This window comes from Protopterus annectens, chromosome 2.part1, assembly GCF_019279795.1.
Source record: "Protopterus annectens isolate FY-2018-M chromosome 2.part1, PAN1.0, whole genome shotgun sequence".
Taxonomy (NCBI): domain Eukaryota; kingdom Metazoa; phylum Chordata; order Ceratodontiformes; family Protopteridae; genus Protopterus; species Protopterus annectens.
Genome location: NC_056729.1, coordinates 1,965,181,225 through 1,965,199,590, shown reverse-complemented (window position 1 = coordinate 1,965,199,590; position 18,366 = coordinate 1,965,181,225). Strand labels below are relative to the sequence as shown.

General features: G+C 39.5%; 1 protein-coding gene across 1 annotated transcript in view; it reads left to right on the top strand.

The window, feature by feature from the left end:
* Positions 1-989: 989 nt before the first annotated feature.
* SREK1 (splicing regulatory glutamic acid and lysine rich protein 1) overlaps positions 990-18,366 on the top strand; it is a 1,533,788-nt gene continuing 1,516,411 nt past the window's right edge. Inside the window, exon 1 of the mRNA XM_044063648.1 lies at positions 990-1,294. Within this exon, the coding sequence (XP_043919583.1) occupies positions 1,161-1,294 (134 nt within the window). The 5' untranslated portion in view covers positions 990-1,160. The remainder of the gene's footprint in view (positions 1,295-18,366) is intronic.

Here is an 18,366-nt window from a genome sequence, read left to right as displayed (position 1 = left end):
GTCTTGCTATGAGGCGACAACGCTACCGCAGCACCACCACCGCAGTTGATGTAAGTTCATTAAGGTTCTAGGTTCTATATTTCTGTAGGGTGCTTTGAAATTTTGTTTTGAGTCATTCTTTCCAGGCATGGCCTTTCTTAGTCAGTTTATCTTTGGCATTGCGTGTTAAGCTCAAGCCTGGGTTTGACCTGACTCACTTAGTCCTGAGGGGTAGGGTTGCCACCTTTTCAAATGCCCAAAGTGGGACATTTGTGGTACAAACATCGGATTTTGCAGGCCGAAACATATCCACGGCCAGTACAAAGGACAGAACTTCACTTTTTTGCCTAAATAAAAGCTTATTATTGTAGCATTTTAATGGTTATCCTGTTTCTTATAACACTTAGGTGTTTCAGATACAGAATAACTGTTTTATGCAACTATTACATGAAATATAGGAAATAATTTTGTCCTAAAAATCTCAGGACATTTGCCATTTTTACAACTTTTTTGCAGGACACAACTCCCCAAAGAGGGACTGTCCCTCGCAAAGTGGGACAGGTGGTAACCCTACGGAGGGGTGCCAGTTCGTTTAGTACTTTTAGAAATATCCGGTTTAAGTGCCTGACTGCTTTTTCTAAAATGAGAATTTTACTGTGTTCCAGTAGTTATCACTGCTAGCAACATGAGACATTGCCAAAATAAGCGAATGTGAATGAATATATATTTTCTGAAATATAAGAATATATTAATTATAATCATTGCCAAGGCTTACTAAATGTAATTCACCACCTCCTTTTCCCCAAAAGTTATCAGTTTTTGCAAGTATGAATATGGACAGAGCCGAAATCGGAGTAAACAACCAGGAACGGTTGAGAAAATTGCTAGTTACAGCTGAATACTACCAACAGTAAAAAAAAAATCGTTTCCTGATTTTTTTTTAACTTTGACCGTGGTTTTACAGAAAAGAGGTTGAAACTTCTAACGGGGGTAGGGGGCGTAAACACAAGTAATGCCTGCGTCACAGCAGGGGGCGTTTTGAGCGATTTCTTTCGCTGTTGTATGTTTCGGTTGAGGCCCAAATTTCGGCCCTAAGCCGGTTGGTTGTGCTTAATAGTGTTTAATTGTTATTGGCCCTTTTGGGGCCCAAGTTATGTGGTACAAAGTTTAAGGTTATCAGTATGAATTTTGGAGGAGGAAGTCCAACTACGGTAATCCAGGTAACAAACTTAAATCCAGCGGTGAGCCTGGAGCAATTGTTTATCCTCTTCGACTACCTAGGAGAAATCGAAGATCTGCGCCTCTTTCCACCCGAGTAAGTACATATAAATTCTGCGCACATAAATAGGAAAGTCTGGGGATTGTGGGCCATAGTGTTTAACAATTTGTGGCGATCTGTAAGGATATAGCCATGAGTTGACTTAACAGTCATAACCTTTGGGTACAGTACACAAACAAGTGTCAGCTATGGAAAGGAAACGCAGTACAGTAATGCGTTAAATGTATGGTAAAACGAGCACGCTTGTTTATGATACAGATTTATATACATGGTGGTATTTCCGTTTTGGAAATTTTCAGAAAACATTAAAAAAGCAAATGTCATGAAACTGCACGTGGGGAGTATATATAGAGGCAAAACAATTGCGAACTTTATCGTTTTGACATTGGATTAAGTGAAGAATGAGATGGGTTAGCTCAAATTGCAGTGAGCCATGTTTATAAGAAAGAGTCCAACATTTTTACCTGCCCGTATTGTTTACCTTTTTCTGAGGGTGCTAAGAGCCGTCTGTTGACAAATTTAAGATAACCTCTAAATCGACCAAGCTGTAATTTAAATGCACGTCTGACTTTCATAATCTGTTGCTTTTATTTTCAAATTGACATTTCATCAGGATTAGAGTTTGTCGACAGTAGGTAGAAGGTACGCATTGGTAAAAAGCTGAATTATACTACTGTTCTAATTACTACAACCCTTGTTTATTTATTGATTGGCATTTGTTGACCGGGAAAGTCCACTGGGCCAGAAAACCCCATTTGTGTGTGTGTGTGGTGGGGGTGAGAAAAGCTCCACAGAAATTTATACAAATCCTAAAGCAATAAGATCTTGCTTCTCCTTATTCGTTTACATCACTTTAGCATCTTGAGTACTCTGGACCCATCTGGCAAATAATTGTTGCCAGTACTTAGACACTTTTTAGTTTTGACTCCATAATCTCTGGAAATACCTAGCTGTTGGTGTTTCTAGGTGAACAAGGTCCTAGATTTTGGAACACGTTCTCGTATGACCTCAGTCATATAACTGTGTTACGTTTATTAGTTTCACATTTTTGACAGGGTGGGCAGACTGGTCTGAGGACCTTTTCCCCCACGACCGGGCGGCAAATGCTCAATTACAGAAATGATAGTAATTCATGTACCGAAAATACAAGGTGTCCGTAGCATTTGTTAAACAACGAATCCTCCTGTATTTCAATTGCACATGAAGTTCATGCACTTGTTTTCCGTTCTACAGCATAATAAATACTCTGTACGCTGTACAGAGCCAACATTAACATTTTTAATGAACAGTTACACTGATATTTACAGAAAGAGAAGGAAAGGGTTCGGTTGGAACTTCTGTATTTTTCGGTCTACAAGAGAGTGTTAAAAAGCATGTTGTTTTAAATTGTCTTGTTAGTTTTTCCCCTGAGTAGCGATATTCTGTAGTCTGTTTTGAGTTATTTGGGAAGATGGTCCCAGTTGTTAGGGATAATTTTGCAAAAAAAAAAATTTTCCTCTGGGTACTAGTGTGAAATGCTCCATTGTCATTTCTGAGAGTGTGTGGTGGAGATGTGATTTGTAGCTTGCTTGTAGGGTTAGACTTAATATTCAGGATTAAGTGAGTAAAGTAGAAGTATAGATTGTTCTATAACTGATAGCCATTTGGTCTATAGTGATGTAACACAGCGGTGCCCTAGATAGGAGGAAAGGATAATAAATCTACAGATAGAATTTATGGCTTGTTTAAATGTTGCTGGTATTGTGTACTGAGTGGAGGGGGACAGTGCAGAGTGTGTTCTAACATGGGTATGAAAACATTTTTTTTAGTAAAGACCTATCTGACTGTCTTGATAATGTGATTTAAGATGCAAGTGACTTTGCACAGGGTGGAATGTTTAGCAACTGTTGGGTCAATCTGGGGATCGTGATTGGTTTAAAATAAGGCCAAGGTACTTTGTTGTTTACTGTGGAAATGTGCTAACAGTTTGGAGTTATTATTTGAAATGAGGTTGAAAAGAATGTGTGTTGTGTGCCATTAAGCACTGAGGTTGTCTTTCATAGTTAAGTTTGTTTACCAGACAGTTGTTTAGTGAATTCAGTTTGATGTGAAGTTTGGACTGATTGTTGGGAAATGTCTGCTTCTATGAAGGATGATATTATCCATCCATCTGCAACCCCATTTTTGCACATGGGGACAGGGTGTCACTTCAACAGTGATAGTCATCTAGCACAAAGGTTGGCACCATTGCGTGTGCAGCCCTGCCATGGTAGTTCTTCCACACTGCATTCACACGTAAGGCCAGTTTAGAATGTCCAGTCCACCTACTGCATGTCTTTGGAATGTGGGGGGAAACCTGAGCACCAGGAGGAAACCCACCTGAACTCAGGGAGGATATGCAGACGCCACACCGAAGGCATCCCACCTGAGAAAATTGGTCACCTCTTGCTTTGAGGTGACAACACTTTGTATTGGTTATATTGTTAAATAATGGTGATCTTAAAACTGACCTAGATAATTACAGATCTGTCAGCCTTATAAACCTCATCTACAGAGGTATGGAACATATTATAATTATATCATAAACTAGAATATCAGGAATTTTGGCAGACCTGACTCCCCACAACAGTTTGTCTGTGTAAAAGGTACACAGATTGAATCTGGTAAACTTCTTTGTAAGAGTTTTAGAAGCTGTAGATGGTGGCTGCGCAGTATACTTGGCATATCTTTATCTGTAAAAAGCAACACCGTTCCTCATGCTGGCATCATACAGACGTTAAGTGCCTTATGGACCCATATAGTAAACTTGGCTGAAAGGCAGAATCTGTTGAGTGCACGTTGCAAAGTACGAAAGTGATAAGTAATGTCCCTTGAGGCTTTGTGTTGGGATCTCTCGCTTTTTGGCTTTTATTTTTCAGATCTCTTAGTAGAGAGAGGGAGAGCTAAGACAACTAGCTAACAGTTTATAGATTACTGCAACATCAAGGTTGTTATTAAGGCATTCTTTAACACTCAAATCCTCCAGAACGTACTCTCCCCAGTAAGCTCTTGGTATACTGAAATGGGCTTAAATTGAGTACTAAAGTGTACTGTAGTTGCTTTTGGTAGACTGTCCCTTCCCTATGCTCATCATATTGTATAATCAACACATCAATACAAAATGAAAATTTAGTTGGGGACCTAGGAACTTTGGGTTGACTATTGCCATTGTTTTGATGGTCTTGTCACAGTTTTGTCAGGAAAACCTTTTATTTAGCACGACTGTTTGCTTAAGGAGTATGACCACTGTCATAACAGGTTATTTACTCCCTTTATACTGGGCATTGATCAGTCCAGCTAGAGTACAAATACCTTCTTTGGGATGTATATCAATCAATCAGTTAGGAAGACCCTTCAAAGGTTTCTACCCAAAAAACATCACATGCCTCAAGTGTCTTGGCTGGAAGGTCTGACACTTTTATTTAATGTCATACAGATTTTTGATGGAAGAGCTTTCTCACTTAACAGCACCGTTAGTGACCCAGTTGTCCTGGACTTCCTTCACCAATGCTGAAATGTGGGATCTAAATTTTCTTCCAACAGTTCAAACATGATGGAGGGACAGGTTTGAAATCAAACGTCTCCCACATCTCTGGAATAAATTTCTCCTGCATGTTAAGCAGTGTCACTAACTGTCTTCCTTTAAATGTAATATAAAGGACTAGATGGATATCCATAAATTTATTCTGGGGTTGAGTAGTGTTGCTGTTATGGAGATATGAGGTGCGGCATGAAGTAGAATTATGGCAAGACGTAAATGGCCAGTGTCATTGGCTGGAAGATCAGAAAGCTGTGGCTTGTGTTCCCACCCCAGGTGATTAGATTCAGTTTTCAAATTGTTGAAATTGTAGTGCAGCATTAGGGGGTACTGTACTCCTGAGTGTGTGCCATCCTTAGGATCAGATGTTAAACTGAGGTTAAAAACGGTAGGGGGTCCTTTATATACAGAAACAACTCTTAAAAATGTTTACAAATATTTTGTATATAAAAATTATAAGAAAAATCCAGTCAAGCTAGAGTTTCCACTGTGTGATTCCTTGCATCTCTTGTATTAGAGGCGTATGGAATATATGTAAATGCCTCCTTAACGTCATCGGGTGTTTCACCTATATGGCAGTCCTGAATGGCCATTACCTTTTTTCATTTTAAGTCTGTTATGGGCAAATTCAGGCCAATAAAGCCAAACCAAACTAGCTGTTGACATGCATGTTTCAGTGCCCTCTTATCGCCTTGTCAGCACAGCATAAATGGACAGTTTGTTTACCTTTACAAACACAGGTTTACCCAGTTGATGTCCATAACTATTAGGGTGTCTGCATAATATCTCAACTAACAAACAAACAATGAGTAAAAAGGTCACATAGACAAACCAAACAAAGTAAAAAGTACAAGAAAAATCTATCCAAACTAGTTTCCAATGTGCGAGTCCTAAAATCTCTTGTATAAGGGGCATATGGGGTATATGCAAATGCCCCCTTAAGGACCTTGGGTGTTTCATTCTTCTTTTTTATTTCTTCAAATCTTTTTGGGTTTCTAACACCATGATGGGAATGGACCCTATTCCTAAGTCAAAGTATGTTTCAATCTTTGATGGCGACTAGACGTAATAGGTTCATAGGTTGGTACTAGGCTGTCTGCCCTAGGGCCTATACAAGCCTAGCCATAACAATTCCCTGGGCCTATACAAGCCTAGCCATAACAATTCCCTGGCTATTTCTTCCCACACTATTTACTTCCTGGACCCTTGTCTAGCAGGGCGACTGACTTTTCTCCCATCCAATCGTCAAGGTTCCTTTTGAAGAGGGCCAAAGAGGTGCTCTGCTTGACATGTATGGGCAGTCTATTCCAGAGTCTGGGGAGTCTCTGGGTCAGGAACCTGTCCCTCCAGCATGTTTTGTTAATTGTGATTACAAGGTTTAGATCTCTGGAGTGTGTGGCTTTGAGGGATTGGGATAATGACGACTCCTGCAATTTGTATGGAGTTACATGTATTGGTAAAATATCTAAATATGATTGTAGATTAGTTTTTGTAAGACCTGTTGCTCCTACTACTATTGGAACTGTCTGGGTATCTTTCTTCCACACTGGGCTCATTTCTGTCTGCAAATTTTGAGATGTTATGACCTTGTTTTTCTGTACGCAAGACACTGTAGTCACTGGGTGTAGCGATTTTTAATGATCAATGCTAATCTTGTCTACTTTTCATGGACCATTATATCTGGTTTTCTCACATCTATCTTTTGAACTGTGGGTAATGGGTGATCCCATGTGATGTAGAATTCATCATTTTCTGTGATGCTTTGTGGTTCATGTTTCCTGTGTTTTTCAGCTACTTCATTATTATAATGTTTGCACAATCCCAGTGCAATAGTCTTGCCACGTTATTATGCTTTTCAGTATGCAGTCCTTCTGCCATTAATATGTCTCAGCCAGCAACAAGGTGTGCAACTGTTTACAATTCTGTTTTACAAAACCTACATTTGTCTGTTTCTCCCACATGTTCAATGGACTTTGTAAACCAGCGTGTATGTGGGCCACTGTCTTGGGCCATCAATATTAACCTTTTATTTTTTGGCTTGAATTCGCCTCTCCTTAACCGTTCCTGCATTCCGTCCTGATCAACATAAGATTCTTCCAGGAGTTTTCTATACTTGCAACTATATTTATGCATTTTCCACATATCTTGCCTTCTCATCTGATCCTTCACCTTATAGTCTTTCTTGTTTTTTGGCACATTCAGTGTCTGACTGATTTTTATCCACTTCTAGTTTGATTTCCATTCCCATTTGATGCTGATATGCTTCTGCTAGACTAATAAGGAAGTCATCTTAGATTTATTCTCCTCATGTTTCATAACTTTCACTGTGCTTGGGTCTTGAGGTCAGCAGATGTGTGTGCAGTCTCACAATTGCAGATCTATACATGTGATCAATTTCATCGAGGCCAGTACCTCCTTCGAAACGGGGAGTATATAATCTTTGTATGCACTGATTTTTGTAAGTCATTTGATGAGCATGAATCATGTTTCTTGTTTTCCTCTCTAATCTATCCAACATCTTTTACTAAGTTTTATTTGCATTTCTTCTTCATGTTTTAGTGTTTGTTTTATCAATTCCCAAATATTTATACATTTATGTCTCAAAAACTGTTTTCTTGGTGCTGCAGCTTTCTTGCTTTAAAGGTTGCTTTTGCGCATTTTTCAAGACCAAATGACATTCTTATGTCATCTGAAAAAGTTTTGACTACTTGATTTGTGCTTTCATTTCTTCATCTGATGAGCTTTACAGTTTTAAGTCATCAACAAAGAGAAGATGAGACGTCTTTACACTTTGTTGCTTTCTGGGAGCCAGATTATAGGCATAACCTAAACTGTTAAGCAAACAGTTTAATGGGTTAAGGGCAGGGCAAAAGAGCAGTGGTGACTGAGAGTCATCCTGGAATACCCCCCTTTTGAATTTTTATCCCTGGAATAATACATATGTTCATGGTACTAGGCTATTTGGCCCTAGGGCCTATAAAAGCCTAGTCAAAAATGTACCCTGGCTTTCGCCACCCAAGAAATTTATTTTCTTGTGCCTCTGTCAAGCAGAACCACAGAAGTGATCCCCAGGGTTAATTTCCTATTACCCATCCAATCATCAAGATTTTTCTTGAGTGCTAATGAGGAGCTCTGTCTGACATAGATAGGTAGTCTGTGTTCCAGAGTATGGGAAGTCTCTGGGTCGTGCTTTTATCATGGCTTAACTGCAGAGTGATTTGCCACTGTTTCATGGTCGCTGTGACATAGTTTATACCCTCTCTATCCATGAATGTGGGATACTGTCAGGTGTTTTTTGCAGTCATTCCATGCCATACTTAATTTCTTCCCTTTAAGTTCTCCATTGTGACTTTTTTTAACAACAAATGATCCTTTGTTCCATATGACTTTATTATTGCCTTTTTGTTCTGTTGCCGTAATTGAGTTTTCTTCTAAATGACTATGAACTCTGTTGGCATCAGTTCCACTGTATAGTTTATACGTCGTCGGAGGGCAAGTTATTGGCCTATAATTTTTAGGGTGGCTTTCAGGTCCACTCTTAAGTAGGATAATTGTTTTTCCTGTTAGCTAGGTTGGTGTCGTTTTGGGGTGCACATATAAATAGTTCTTGCACATGGCTAAATCTTCATGTAAAGATGTTAATACTTTTAACCAGAAGTTAGGTACTGGATTTGGGCCTGTGGTTTTCCAATTAGAGGCTTTTCTTAACTTTGTTTCAATCTCCTTTGGCTGTTACTTCATCCCATTTCTGGTGTTTCAGCTGTATGACAGTTCTGAATGCCCATTACTTTTTTCTTTTTAAGTCTTTTAAGTCAGTATTATTTTCTTGTTGGTTGTGAATAATTGTATGATATATGTTTTTTTATGCCTGTTTTGAGTGGAATTGGTGTGTGTGTGTGTGTGTGTGTGTATGTATATGTATATGTATATGTGTATATATATATATATATATATATATATATATATATATATATATATATATATATATATATATATATATATATATATATCCTTTATATATTTTCTACACTTTTTATTCATGCTTTTGTATTTGTTTATTAATAGTACAAATTGCCCAGAAATGGGGAAAGAAATTTTCAGTATTGTACAAATTAAAGAAACGAGTTCATCATAAACAAAATGTATGGAAATAGTATGAAACCGTTAATGGTAAAATGCCAGATGATAAAGATAAAAAAAACTAATTCTTACATCTCCAAAAGTAACATCTTTATCATTATATTGGCAACTTTTCACATGGCAGTTTATACATAGCGCATACTTAACACCACACAAATTAGCACTTCTTCTTCTTCTTCTTCTTCTTTCGGCTTTTCCCAGTTAGGGGTCGCCACAGCGGATCACCTGTCCACTCATGATTGGCAGTGGAGTTTTACAGTGTCGAGTTGCCAACCCCGGCACCCAACCTTCCACAGAAGGCACACACATGCACACACTCACACTTAGGGCCAATTTAGTGTCCAATCCACCTACTGCATGTCTTTGGGATGTGGGAGGGAACCGGAGCACCCGGAGGAACCCCACGCGACCATAGGGAGGGCATGCAGACTCTGCACAGAAGGCACCCCAGCCGAGGATTGAACTGGAGAACAACTTGCTGTGAGGCGACAATGCTAACCACGCAAATTAGCACTAATATATAATAAAGAAAATAGATGTTGGAGGTGTAAATCATGGTCAATGGCCAATTGGCAACACATGTTCTATGAATGCCATTTACTTAAACAATATTGGGAAAGTATTAATTGTTACAAGCACTGTTCACTGATAATTTCCAACTTATAAAATCTGTACTTCTGTTGAGTACACCTGTGCCGTCTTGTGTTCCAAGGCAAAAATATGTAATTTTGTGGACTCTCCTTCCTATTGCAAGGAAAAATGTTACACAGAACTGGAAAGCTGCAACTCATTCCAATTTTAAACATTTCAAGAACATTGTTTTCAATTCCAAGTGCGAAACTGATAAAACTGTCAAGGTAAAACAGAAAGGCTTACTTTCGTAAGCATTGCCTGGCAGAAAGTAAATCAAGTGCTGGAAACAAGACTGTAATATAGCAATAACCCACGCCTGGGTGTGGGTAATGCTGGATTTACCCACGGTTGGCGTGGTTTGTTCCCGAGGGCGAACTCAGGACCAAACCATGCCAACTGTGGGTAAATCCACAATTACCCACAACCAGGCGTGGGTTATTGCTATTATACAATGGCATTATTTAAGAAAAAAATAATTACTTTTCTTAAATAATGGCATTGTATAATGCCTCCTTGCTGCCCTTCCGCAGCTGTCTGGTATTCTATGGAAGTTCTGATGTATTGTGCATGCCTACGCAGTACATCAGAGCTGTGGGCAAAAGCAACGGAGAAAGCAAGATCTTCATTGCTTTTTACTGTGTTGCTATGTTAAATGGGTTTAACATAGCGAGACGGCTTTTGAAAAAAGCAACGGAGATTCTCCGTTGCTTTTTTTAAACTGTCTCGCTATGTTAAATGGGTTTAACATAGCGAGACAGTTTTGAAAAAAGCAACGGAGAAAGCAAGACCTCCATTGCTTTTTATAACCTGTCTCTCTATGTTAAATGGGTTTAACATAGCAAGACAGCTTTAAAATAAGCAACGGAGATCTCCGTTGCTTATTTTAAAGCTGTCTCACTATGTTTAACCCATTTAACATAGCGAGACAGGTTTAAAAAAAACAACGGAGAAAGCAAGATCTCTGTTGCTTTTTACACACTGTGTCGCTATGTTAAAGGAGTTTAAGTTAGCGAGACAGCTTTGAAAAAAAGCAACAGAGATCTCCGTTGCTTTTTTTAAACCTGTGTCGCTATGTTAAACTCCTTTAACATAGCGAGACAGTGTTTTAAAAAAGACTTGTACTAATGGAAAAAGTCCGGGCGACCGGACCTTTTTCCATTAGTATAAGTCTATTTACAACGTGCACGCTGGCCAATCAGCGTGCACGTTTTGGAATATTAATGGGGGGGTCATGGTATAATAAATCATAATCTTATTCAAAGATATATTTCAAGAAAGTTTTTCAGGTATAGACATCCTATGTGAATTGGTTTTGTAATGTTTGTTTTTGGAATTTTCAAAACTTTAAGCTTATACTATGTTGATATTTGTTTGATACACATACTCCTATATATGTTTGTTTCTGAAAATCAATTTTAGTAAAAAAAATAGTACAGAGAATGTGTTTTAGAGAGGTATTATTTTAATGGCCATGATCTGTATTCATGCTATTCAGTGGTTGTTAGTTGCTATGATTAAGATAATTAGTGAGCAAAGTAGATTGGTTAATGGGAACTAGACTTCATTATAAAAGTTGGGTTTTGTTATGTATTTATTTTTCTGAAGAAGCAGTTTGTGAAGGACTGTGAAAGCATGTACTGACGCTTATTTTTTAGTAAGTAGTCTCTGCATAGCGTTGGTACACTCGTATATGTGTGGTATAGGGAAATTTATCAGAAAAGGCTCTGTTTGGGAGAACCTCACTGCTGCTTGGCAAAAAGTGTTTCAGGTTGCAGCTTTAGTATAGGATAATGGTGTCTAGTAATTTAGAGAGAAATGTTTGGAGTAAGTAGGGCATTGGATGCATAAAGTCAAAAGAGTTAAGTAAATAAAAGAAGCTTTAAGTAGCCATCCAAGTGAGCAGCTAAAACTGCAAAAAAGTAAAGGAAAGACTAGTGGAACATGAGGCTTCTTCAGAATTGTTTCAAAAAGAGACAGCAGATGGAGAGAACCTGAGTTTTATGCTATACCAGATGAACTAGAAACAGCAGGCTTTGCATTACTTTTAGGAAAGTACAAGTAAGGAACTGGAGTGGTGTTCCACAACAGGAATTAATTGAGATCGTATCATTTATATACTCCAAATCTGGCCAAAGAAAGCAGCAAAGACTTGCATCAGTAAAGATACAACCACACAAGCAGAAAGAGATGTTCCTGGTAAGTGTAGCAGAAGGGAAAAGTATTTAAAATGTTGCAACACCAGAGTGTTTGCGAACTTGCTGGAGCATTTTTCTAATCACTAAACCTTATTTCTTGTTCTATATCTGAACACGTCTGATTCCCACAGGAAAAAAAATATTCTGAACACTGTTGAATATAGTAACCAGATTCTCATACCTGCTTCTGAACATCTCCTGACTGCCTGGATAAGCTTACTTCTCTTCTACCTCCTGTAGCTTAGCTTTTGACGGTTTAAGTAAACATATAAAAAAAAAAGAGAAAAATTATGGTGAAAATGTAGTTATAGATTTTCCATAAGCACTCGCTTTTTGCTTAAGATTGCCAGCAATTAATTATGAGGGGAGACTGTTCCAAGAGACTTTTCTATGAAAATGCCAGATGCAATGTAATTAACTTTTAAAGGTACTGGCAAGCAGTTCAATGAAAATTAAAAAAAAAAAAAAAGTATGAAATGACATTTGAAACTCTGGGAAGTAAATGGCTGTACAAGTAATAGCATCATCCTTTATTTTTTGAATGCATTTAATATAACAACACTTTTGTTTACGGTTGGCCAGTTTGCTTTTTCCTTAAGGCTAAAGTTAACATTTACTGAATGCATGAATTTTATATTTGGTAGGGGAATATGCTAAGAACAAACAGTTCAAGTGGGAAGACTGGCTGTAATGTGCATTAGCATAGGCAACCTTACCCTTTGAGTAGGTAATACATGTGGGTGCGGATACCCCTTCTTGGAGGTGATTTACATTCCTTTTTAAAAGTATGATTTTGTATTTGCTGTAGGTTAAGAGATGAGCGCATTCAAGAAAAAAAAAATCACACTCTCATCGAAGGGAAAATCTTTGGGGAAAATGTGACCTGGGCTCAAATAGAGATAAGAAGCCAGTATGTACAGCCTGCCAAGTAATGATCATATTACCTGTAACATGAAAACCATCGTTCTAAAGCAGTGCCTTGTAGAATGTTTGGGAGTAATGACATTTTATCAGAATTATTGTTTTGCCACAGTTAAAGTGAAGTGTAAATGACAAGTTGTAGGCAAAAAGCAGAGTGTAATTAAGAAATGGATGGAAGTAGCAATGAGATGTATTTGTATAAAATGAGCTTCTGAATTTGACAAATGATTACCTCATATTTTATTGAATGTCTTCCGCAAAGTGAAAGAGTAATACTGGTTGCGAATAGAGCGCCGGTAGTGATGAGATAAGAAAATGAGACAGTATGGTAGGTTTGTGGTAACCTAGGGGTATTGGCAGGAAGAGGAAATGTATTCTACTTGGAACTTGGGTTAAAATAATAAACTTTCAGCAGAGATCTTGATGCTGGTAATTGGGCTTTAGAAGGGGAGAAATATAAGAGGGTGGTTGTTTGTCTTTTGGCTTTTCCCGGTTAGGGGTCGCCACAGCAGAACTCCGGTCCGCTAAAGATTGGCAGTTTGTTTTTTATGGTGTCGTTGCCAGCCCTGCGCCCAACCTTCAACAAAGGCACGCCCATTCAACCCATGTCTTTCGAACTCCCACTCGACCGCGGGGAGGACATACAGACTCCACACAGAAGGCACTCCCAACCCAAGCCAAGAATTGAACGGGAGGGGAGAACCTCTTGCTGTGAGGCAACAACGATAAGAGGGTAGATTTCTGAAATTTACAAGAATATTTGGTATAGAAAATGAGTTCAGCAGTAGAAACTTACTTCAATATTGTCCAAGAGTGGGCTAGACAGGTTAGAAGTTGTATTGCATAGGAGCATGCATATTTAATTGAAAGCTTTGAGACCTATCCAGCAATTATATCGGACCACATGCCAACAAAAACTTGGAAAAAAGATCTAATGTAGAACTCTAACATTGGTGTTTTTCCCTCTTGATAGAGAGAATTATTTTCCTTCTTGTTAGAGAGAATTATTTTGGGAATAGGTAGTGGTTATGATTGTCACTTATTTTAGAAATCTAGTGAGTGGGATAAAATGAAAATGAATTTAAAAGCTTGATAGAAATGGGGGTGGGGTGGGAAAGATGTAATTAGAGGGGTTGACAAAGATGAAAGTATTGTGAAAGATGAGAGTTGCAGAGTGGTGAAAAAAATAAGGGAATATTTAAACATGAGAATAAAAAGGTTGCATTTAAACAGCTGAGAGTATAAAGCTTTTAGCACAATAACTTGGGCAACAGAAGAATAGTTATAGTCAAACTTGTTTATTTGTCTATGCCAGGGAAAAATAATCAGAAATCCTGTAGCAAGTGGTATGAATATTTGTTATCAAAATTTGTATAAAGCAGAGGAATGGGGAAGTCGAGCAAAACAGGGAAATGGAAGGCTAATTTAAATAATTTCAGAATTAGCGAAAGGTGAATCTCAATTTAGCTGAGAGGATGAGATAGCGATTGTATATTAGTCATGTGGTACACCATCAGAATCAGATGGAATTCATGTAGAAAGTTAGGGAATTCATGTGGAAAGGTGGAAGTTAGGAGGTAATAGTGACATATCTTGTTCAATTGTCTTTTAAAAAGGGTACTAGCATATTGGAAGAAAGCAGTGGTGGCAGAATTACTGAGAGGGTAAAGACCCTTTTGATCTAAGATCATATAGATCCATTTTAATTCTTAGAGACAATCACAGTGTTTAAAAATTACGGTCTGAGTTAAGCCAACAGAAATCACGCCCACTTTGACACATCACTTTCATTCCCACCCACAGTGCCATCTTACTTTTAAATATCCTGTAAATCCATAGTTCCAGTCTTGTTTCAGTTCCCAGGATAAACTAATCTTTGGATTTGTGTTCCTCTCCGATTTTCCATTGGATGGGGGAACTATGCCCCTAGTTCCTGGCTCCTATTTAAAGCTGTGCCAGGGAAAAGGGCCACCATTCTATACTTATTTTTGAATTTTGCATCACACATGCTTCTACAGATGTATAAGCAGCCTACTCATAAAAAAATAGTGCATTTGTGTAGTAGTATTCAGAAATCGGCACATATCAAACAAACTAAAAGCTGAAAAAGGAACAGAAAGGTGCGTCTACCAATGCTCCATCCTTCTGTCACACACTTGCTTTCTATGGAATTACTAGCAGGTCAGAAAGTCCTTGCACCAGGCTAGTATTCAAAAATCAGAATACATAATTGACGGACCTCGATGCTTTGCCAGAAATGGCCTGCATCTGTCACCCCTGGGCTTCCAGATAATGGCCAAGGCTCTTGCCACCCCTATAGAACCTCAAAATGAACTCGCTCGAAGCACTCCTTAAAGTGGAGAACGTTGACATTAGTGCTGTAACAGAGACCTGGTTCAAAGAAGCAGTAAGCACCTTTGCACTACTAGGCTATAACTCCTTCCACACCTTTCAGCCCCAGAAGTTGGACCGAAGCTCCAAAGGCGGTGGTGTTTCCATATTCATAAAGGATGCACACACCTCCAGACTGGTAGCCCAACATAATGCATCAGAGATACTTCAGGTACAACTAATATTGGGTAAGACAGCGAGTTGTCCCAAGGCTCACATTCCACGTTCCTAAGCACCCTGGAGAATATTGGGGTCCAACCTAACACTCTCATACTGGGTGACTTCAACTACTCCTCCATTAACTGAGAAAACTACTCTTATACCAGTACACGTGCCCAGTGTTTCCTGGAATTCATTAATTCCATTGCCCTGGACTGGCTCGTTCTTACCCCCACTAGAGATAGCAACATCCTTGACCTGGTCATTACTAACATGGGGGACCATTGCTCTACACCAATAGTAAACTCCTCCCTGGTTATTTCCAACCACAAACTAATCACCTTGGAAATCCACATCCCTCTCACCCCATTGTAAAGGTAACCACCATGAAAAACTTCTCCAAAGCTAACTTTGGGTTCCTAAAAACAGTGGTGGTGGCACCCATGCAAATGGAGAATAGTTGCATGACTGCCGGTTCATACACGAATACACTGTACAAACGCGTACACAAATGCATGGCTCCTGCCATACCCAATAGAACCAAGATGCTGTCCTCTAAAAAAAAAAAAAAAAAAAAAAATGCATGGCTCCTGCCGTACCCAATAGAACCAAGATGCTGTTCTCCAAAAAAAATGAAGCCAATCTGGTGGTCCCCTGCCATAAATAAACTACAACAGAAGGAAGAAACTGATGCAGAACAAGGTGAAGTCCCAAGACTCGAAAAACTCCCTTGTCAGCCTCAACAAAAAGTTGAGATCCTTCATCAAATCCTCTAAAGCTAGCTATGAAAACAGAATAGCAGCAGATCGTAAAGACATCCACAAGGCTTTCTATAGTTATGTAAAGAATCTCCATGGCAGTACACAGATTTGCTCTGAACTACTGCACAATACCTCCTATACTGAGCCAACAGATGTTGCCAATATACTGGCCGACAGATTCAGTGCCAACTTTACCCCCCAAAAGGACTAATTACAATACCAGTAGATTGCCAAGCACCCAGTATTACTGCTGGTCAGGTTAAAACAGCACTGTCCAAGGCCAAGAATACAGCTTCTATGGGACCTGACAATATTCCTGACTGTGTTCTACATGAACTACAGAGTGAACTGGCACCACATTTGTCTGCCCTGTTCAATCACAGCCTCCCCTCAGGCTTTGCTACAGTCATCCCTCTCCACAGAGGAGGAGTGACAACAGACTCTGGGAACATTCGCCCCATTAGCCTGATGAGTCTGATATGCAAAGCTATGGAACGCATCATCATGGGGCCTAATAAACAAGACTATAGGGAATCGTATAGTTTGGTTTTGTGAAGGGTAGATATGCCTGCTTAACCGGGTTGACTTTTTTGAGTCCGTCACCAGAGCTGTGGATGAAGGCAAGGTGATTCATACAGCCTGCCTTGATCTAGCCAAGGCCTTTGATACCATTCCTCACTCGGGAATCCTAGAAAAACTCACTAAGCTAGGCATCGACCCCTATATCACTAGGTGTGTTGCAAACTGGTTCACAGAACCCACAGTGTGAAAGTAACTGACTCCCAAGTTAGACTGCCTCCTGTTTGGGTATCTACTTCAGTGAAGTCCAGGCTAACACAAAGGGACTCTTGCTGACAAAGTTAGCAGACTATAGCAAGTTGGGAGCTATTAATTCCTCAAGTGATGTTGACATCGTGCAGAAAGGCCTCACTGAGACCAATGACTGGTGTCAGAACCATGGCATTAAGCTCAGTGCCAAAAAATGTGTATTCATCCCCTTTGGGAATAACTCTTGTTCCCATGAATTACCACATCAGTGGTAGTTCACTGTACACAGAAGGTGTTATAAGAGATCTGTTGACAGCAACCTCTCTTGACTGCCACATCACCACTGTGGTCAGAAAGTCCTTCTGTGTGGCACATCTCATTTCTAAGAGTTTTGCATCCAGGAAGAAAGAGGTCATTGTCTCCCCTCTTCCCTCATTAGGCCACTCATGAAGTACAATGCCCCATTTGGCATGTACCTCACTAAATACCTGCAACAACTGGAGAGGCCACAAAAGTACCTCGCAAAGATGATCCTAGGCCTTAAACAGTTGTCCTATATGGACAGACTAAAAACTCCCAACTATTCTCGGTCTCATATCACCTACTTAGAGGCGATCTCTGCTTGACTTGCAAAGCCATGTCTGACCCAGCTCTGTTAGAAGTGCCACATGTAAAGAAATTCCAATCCCTCCCCCACCACATGCTCCAGAGACGACGACATTATTACCACAATCAAAAGAACATACTGAAGGGACAGGTTCATAGCCCAGAGACTGCCCATGCTATGAAATAGACTTGCCATACATGTCAAACAGAGCACTTCACTGGCCCTCTTTAAGAGAAATCTTGATGATTGGATGGGAAATAGAAAATTCACCCTGGGCATCAGTCCAGCGGCTTGCCTCGACAGAGGCACTGGTAACTAATGGGTGACACGATGCCAGGGTAATCCTATGGGCTATGCTTGTAAAGCACCAGGGCCATTAGCCTAGTACACGCTCTATGAAAGAGAGACAAATATAGTTTCCACTATTGGTTGCCTGACTCATGCTTTGTATAGGTCGGTAGCCATGTCATAAAATTCTTGTAGATGGCCCGGATTCACAATCACCACAGAATAAAATATGAAATTTGGGTGGTGCAGTGGTTAACGTCTCACCACAGCAAGAGGTTCTTCGGTTCGATTCTCGGCTAGGGTGCCTTCTGTGCGGAGTTTGCATGTTCTTAATTCATTCACGTGGGTTTCCTCTGGGTACTCTGTTTCTCCCAGGCTTCTGCTGAAAATAGGCCATGTCCTAGTCGGAGTTTCCTGGTCAACAAATGTTAAATAAATGAAAGAAACAAAAAAAAAACTCTTGTTTGCTAATGCTTTAAAAGCCTTGCATTAGTGATGTACTTTCTGGAGTAGCAGCAGCAGGTCATAAAATGCCTGAAAGGCTACTTTTCTCAGTAGGTAAAATGTGCATATTAAAGTAATGAATGATTCATGGAGAGCTGTTGTCAGTATGACAGCAGTTTGAGCTGGAATTTGGCTAACACCTTTGAAACTTCCTTCAGACCCCCCCCCCCCCGGCCGCCAAAGGT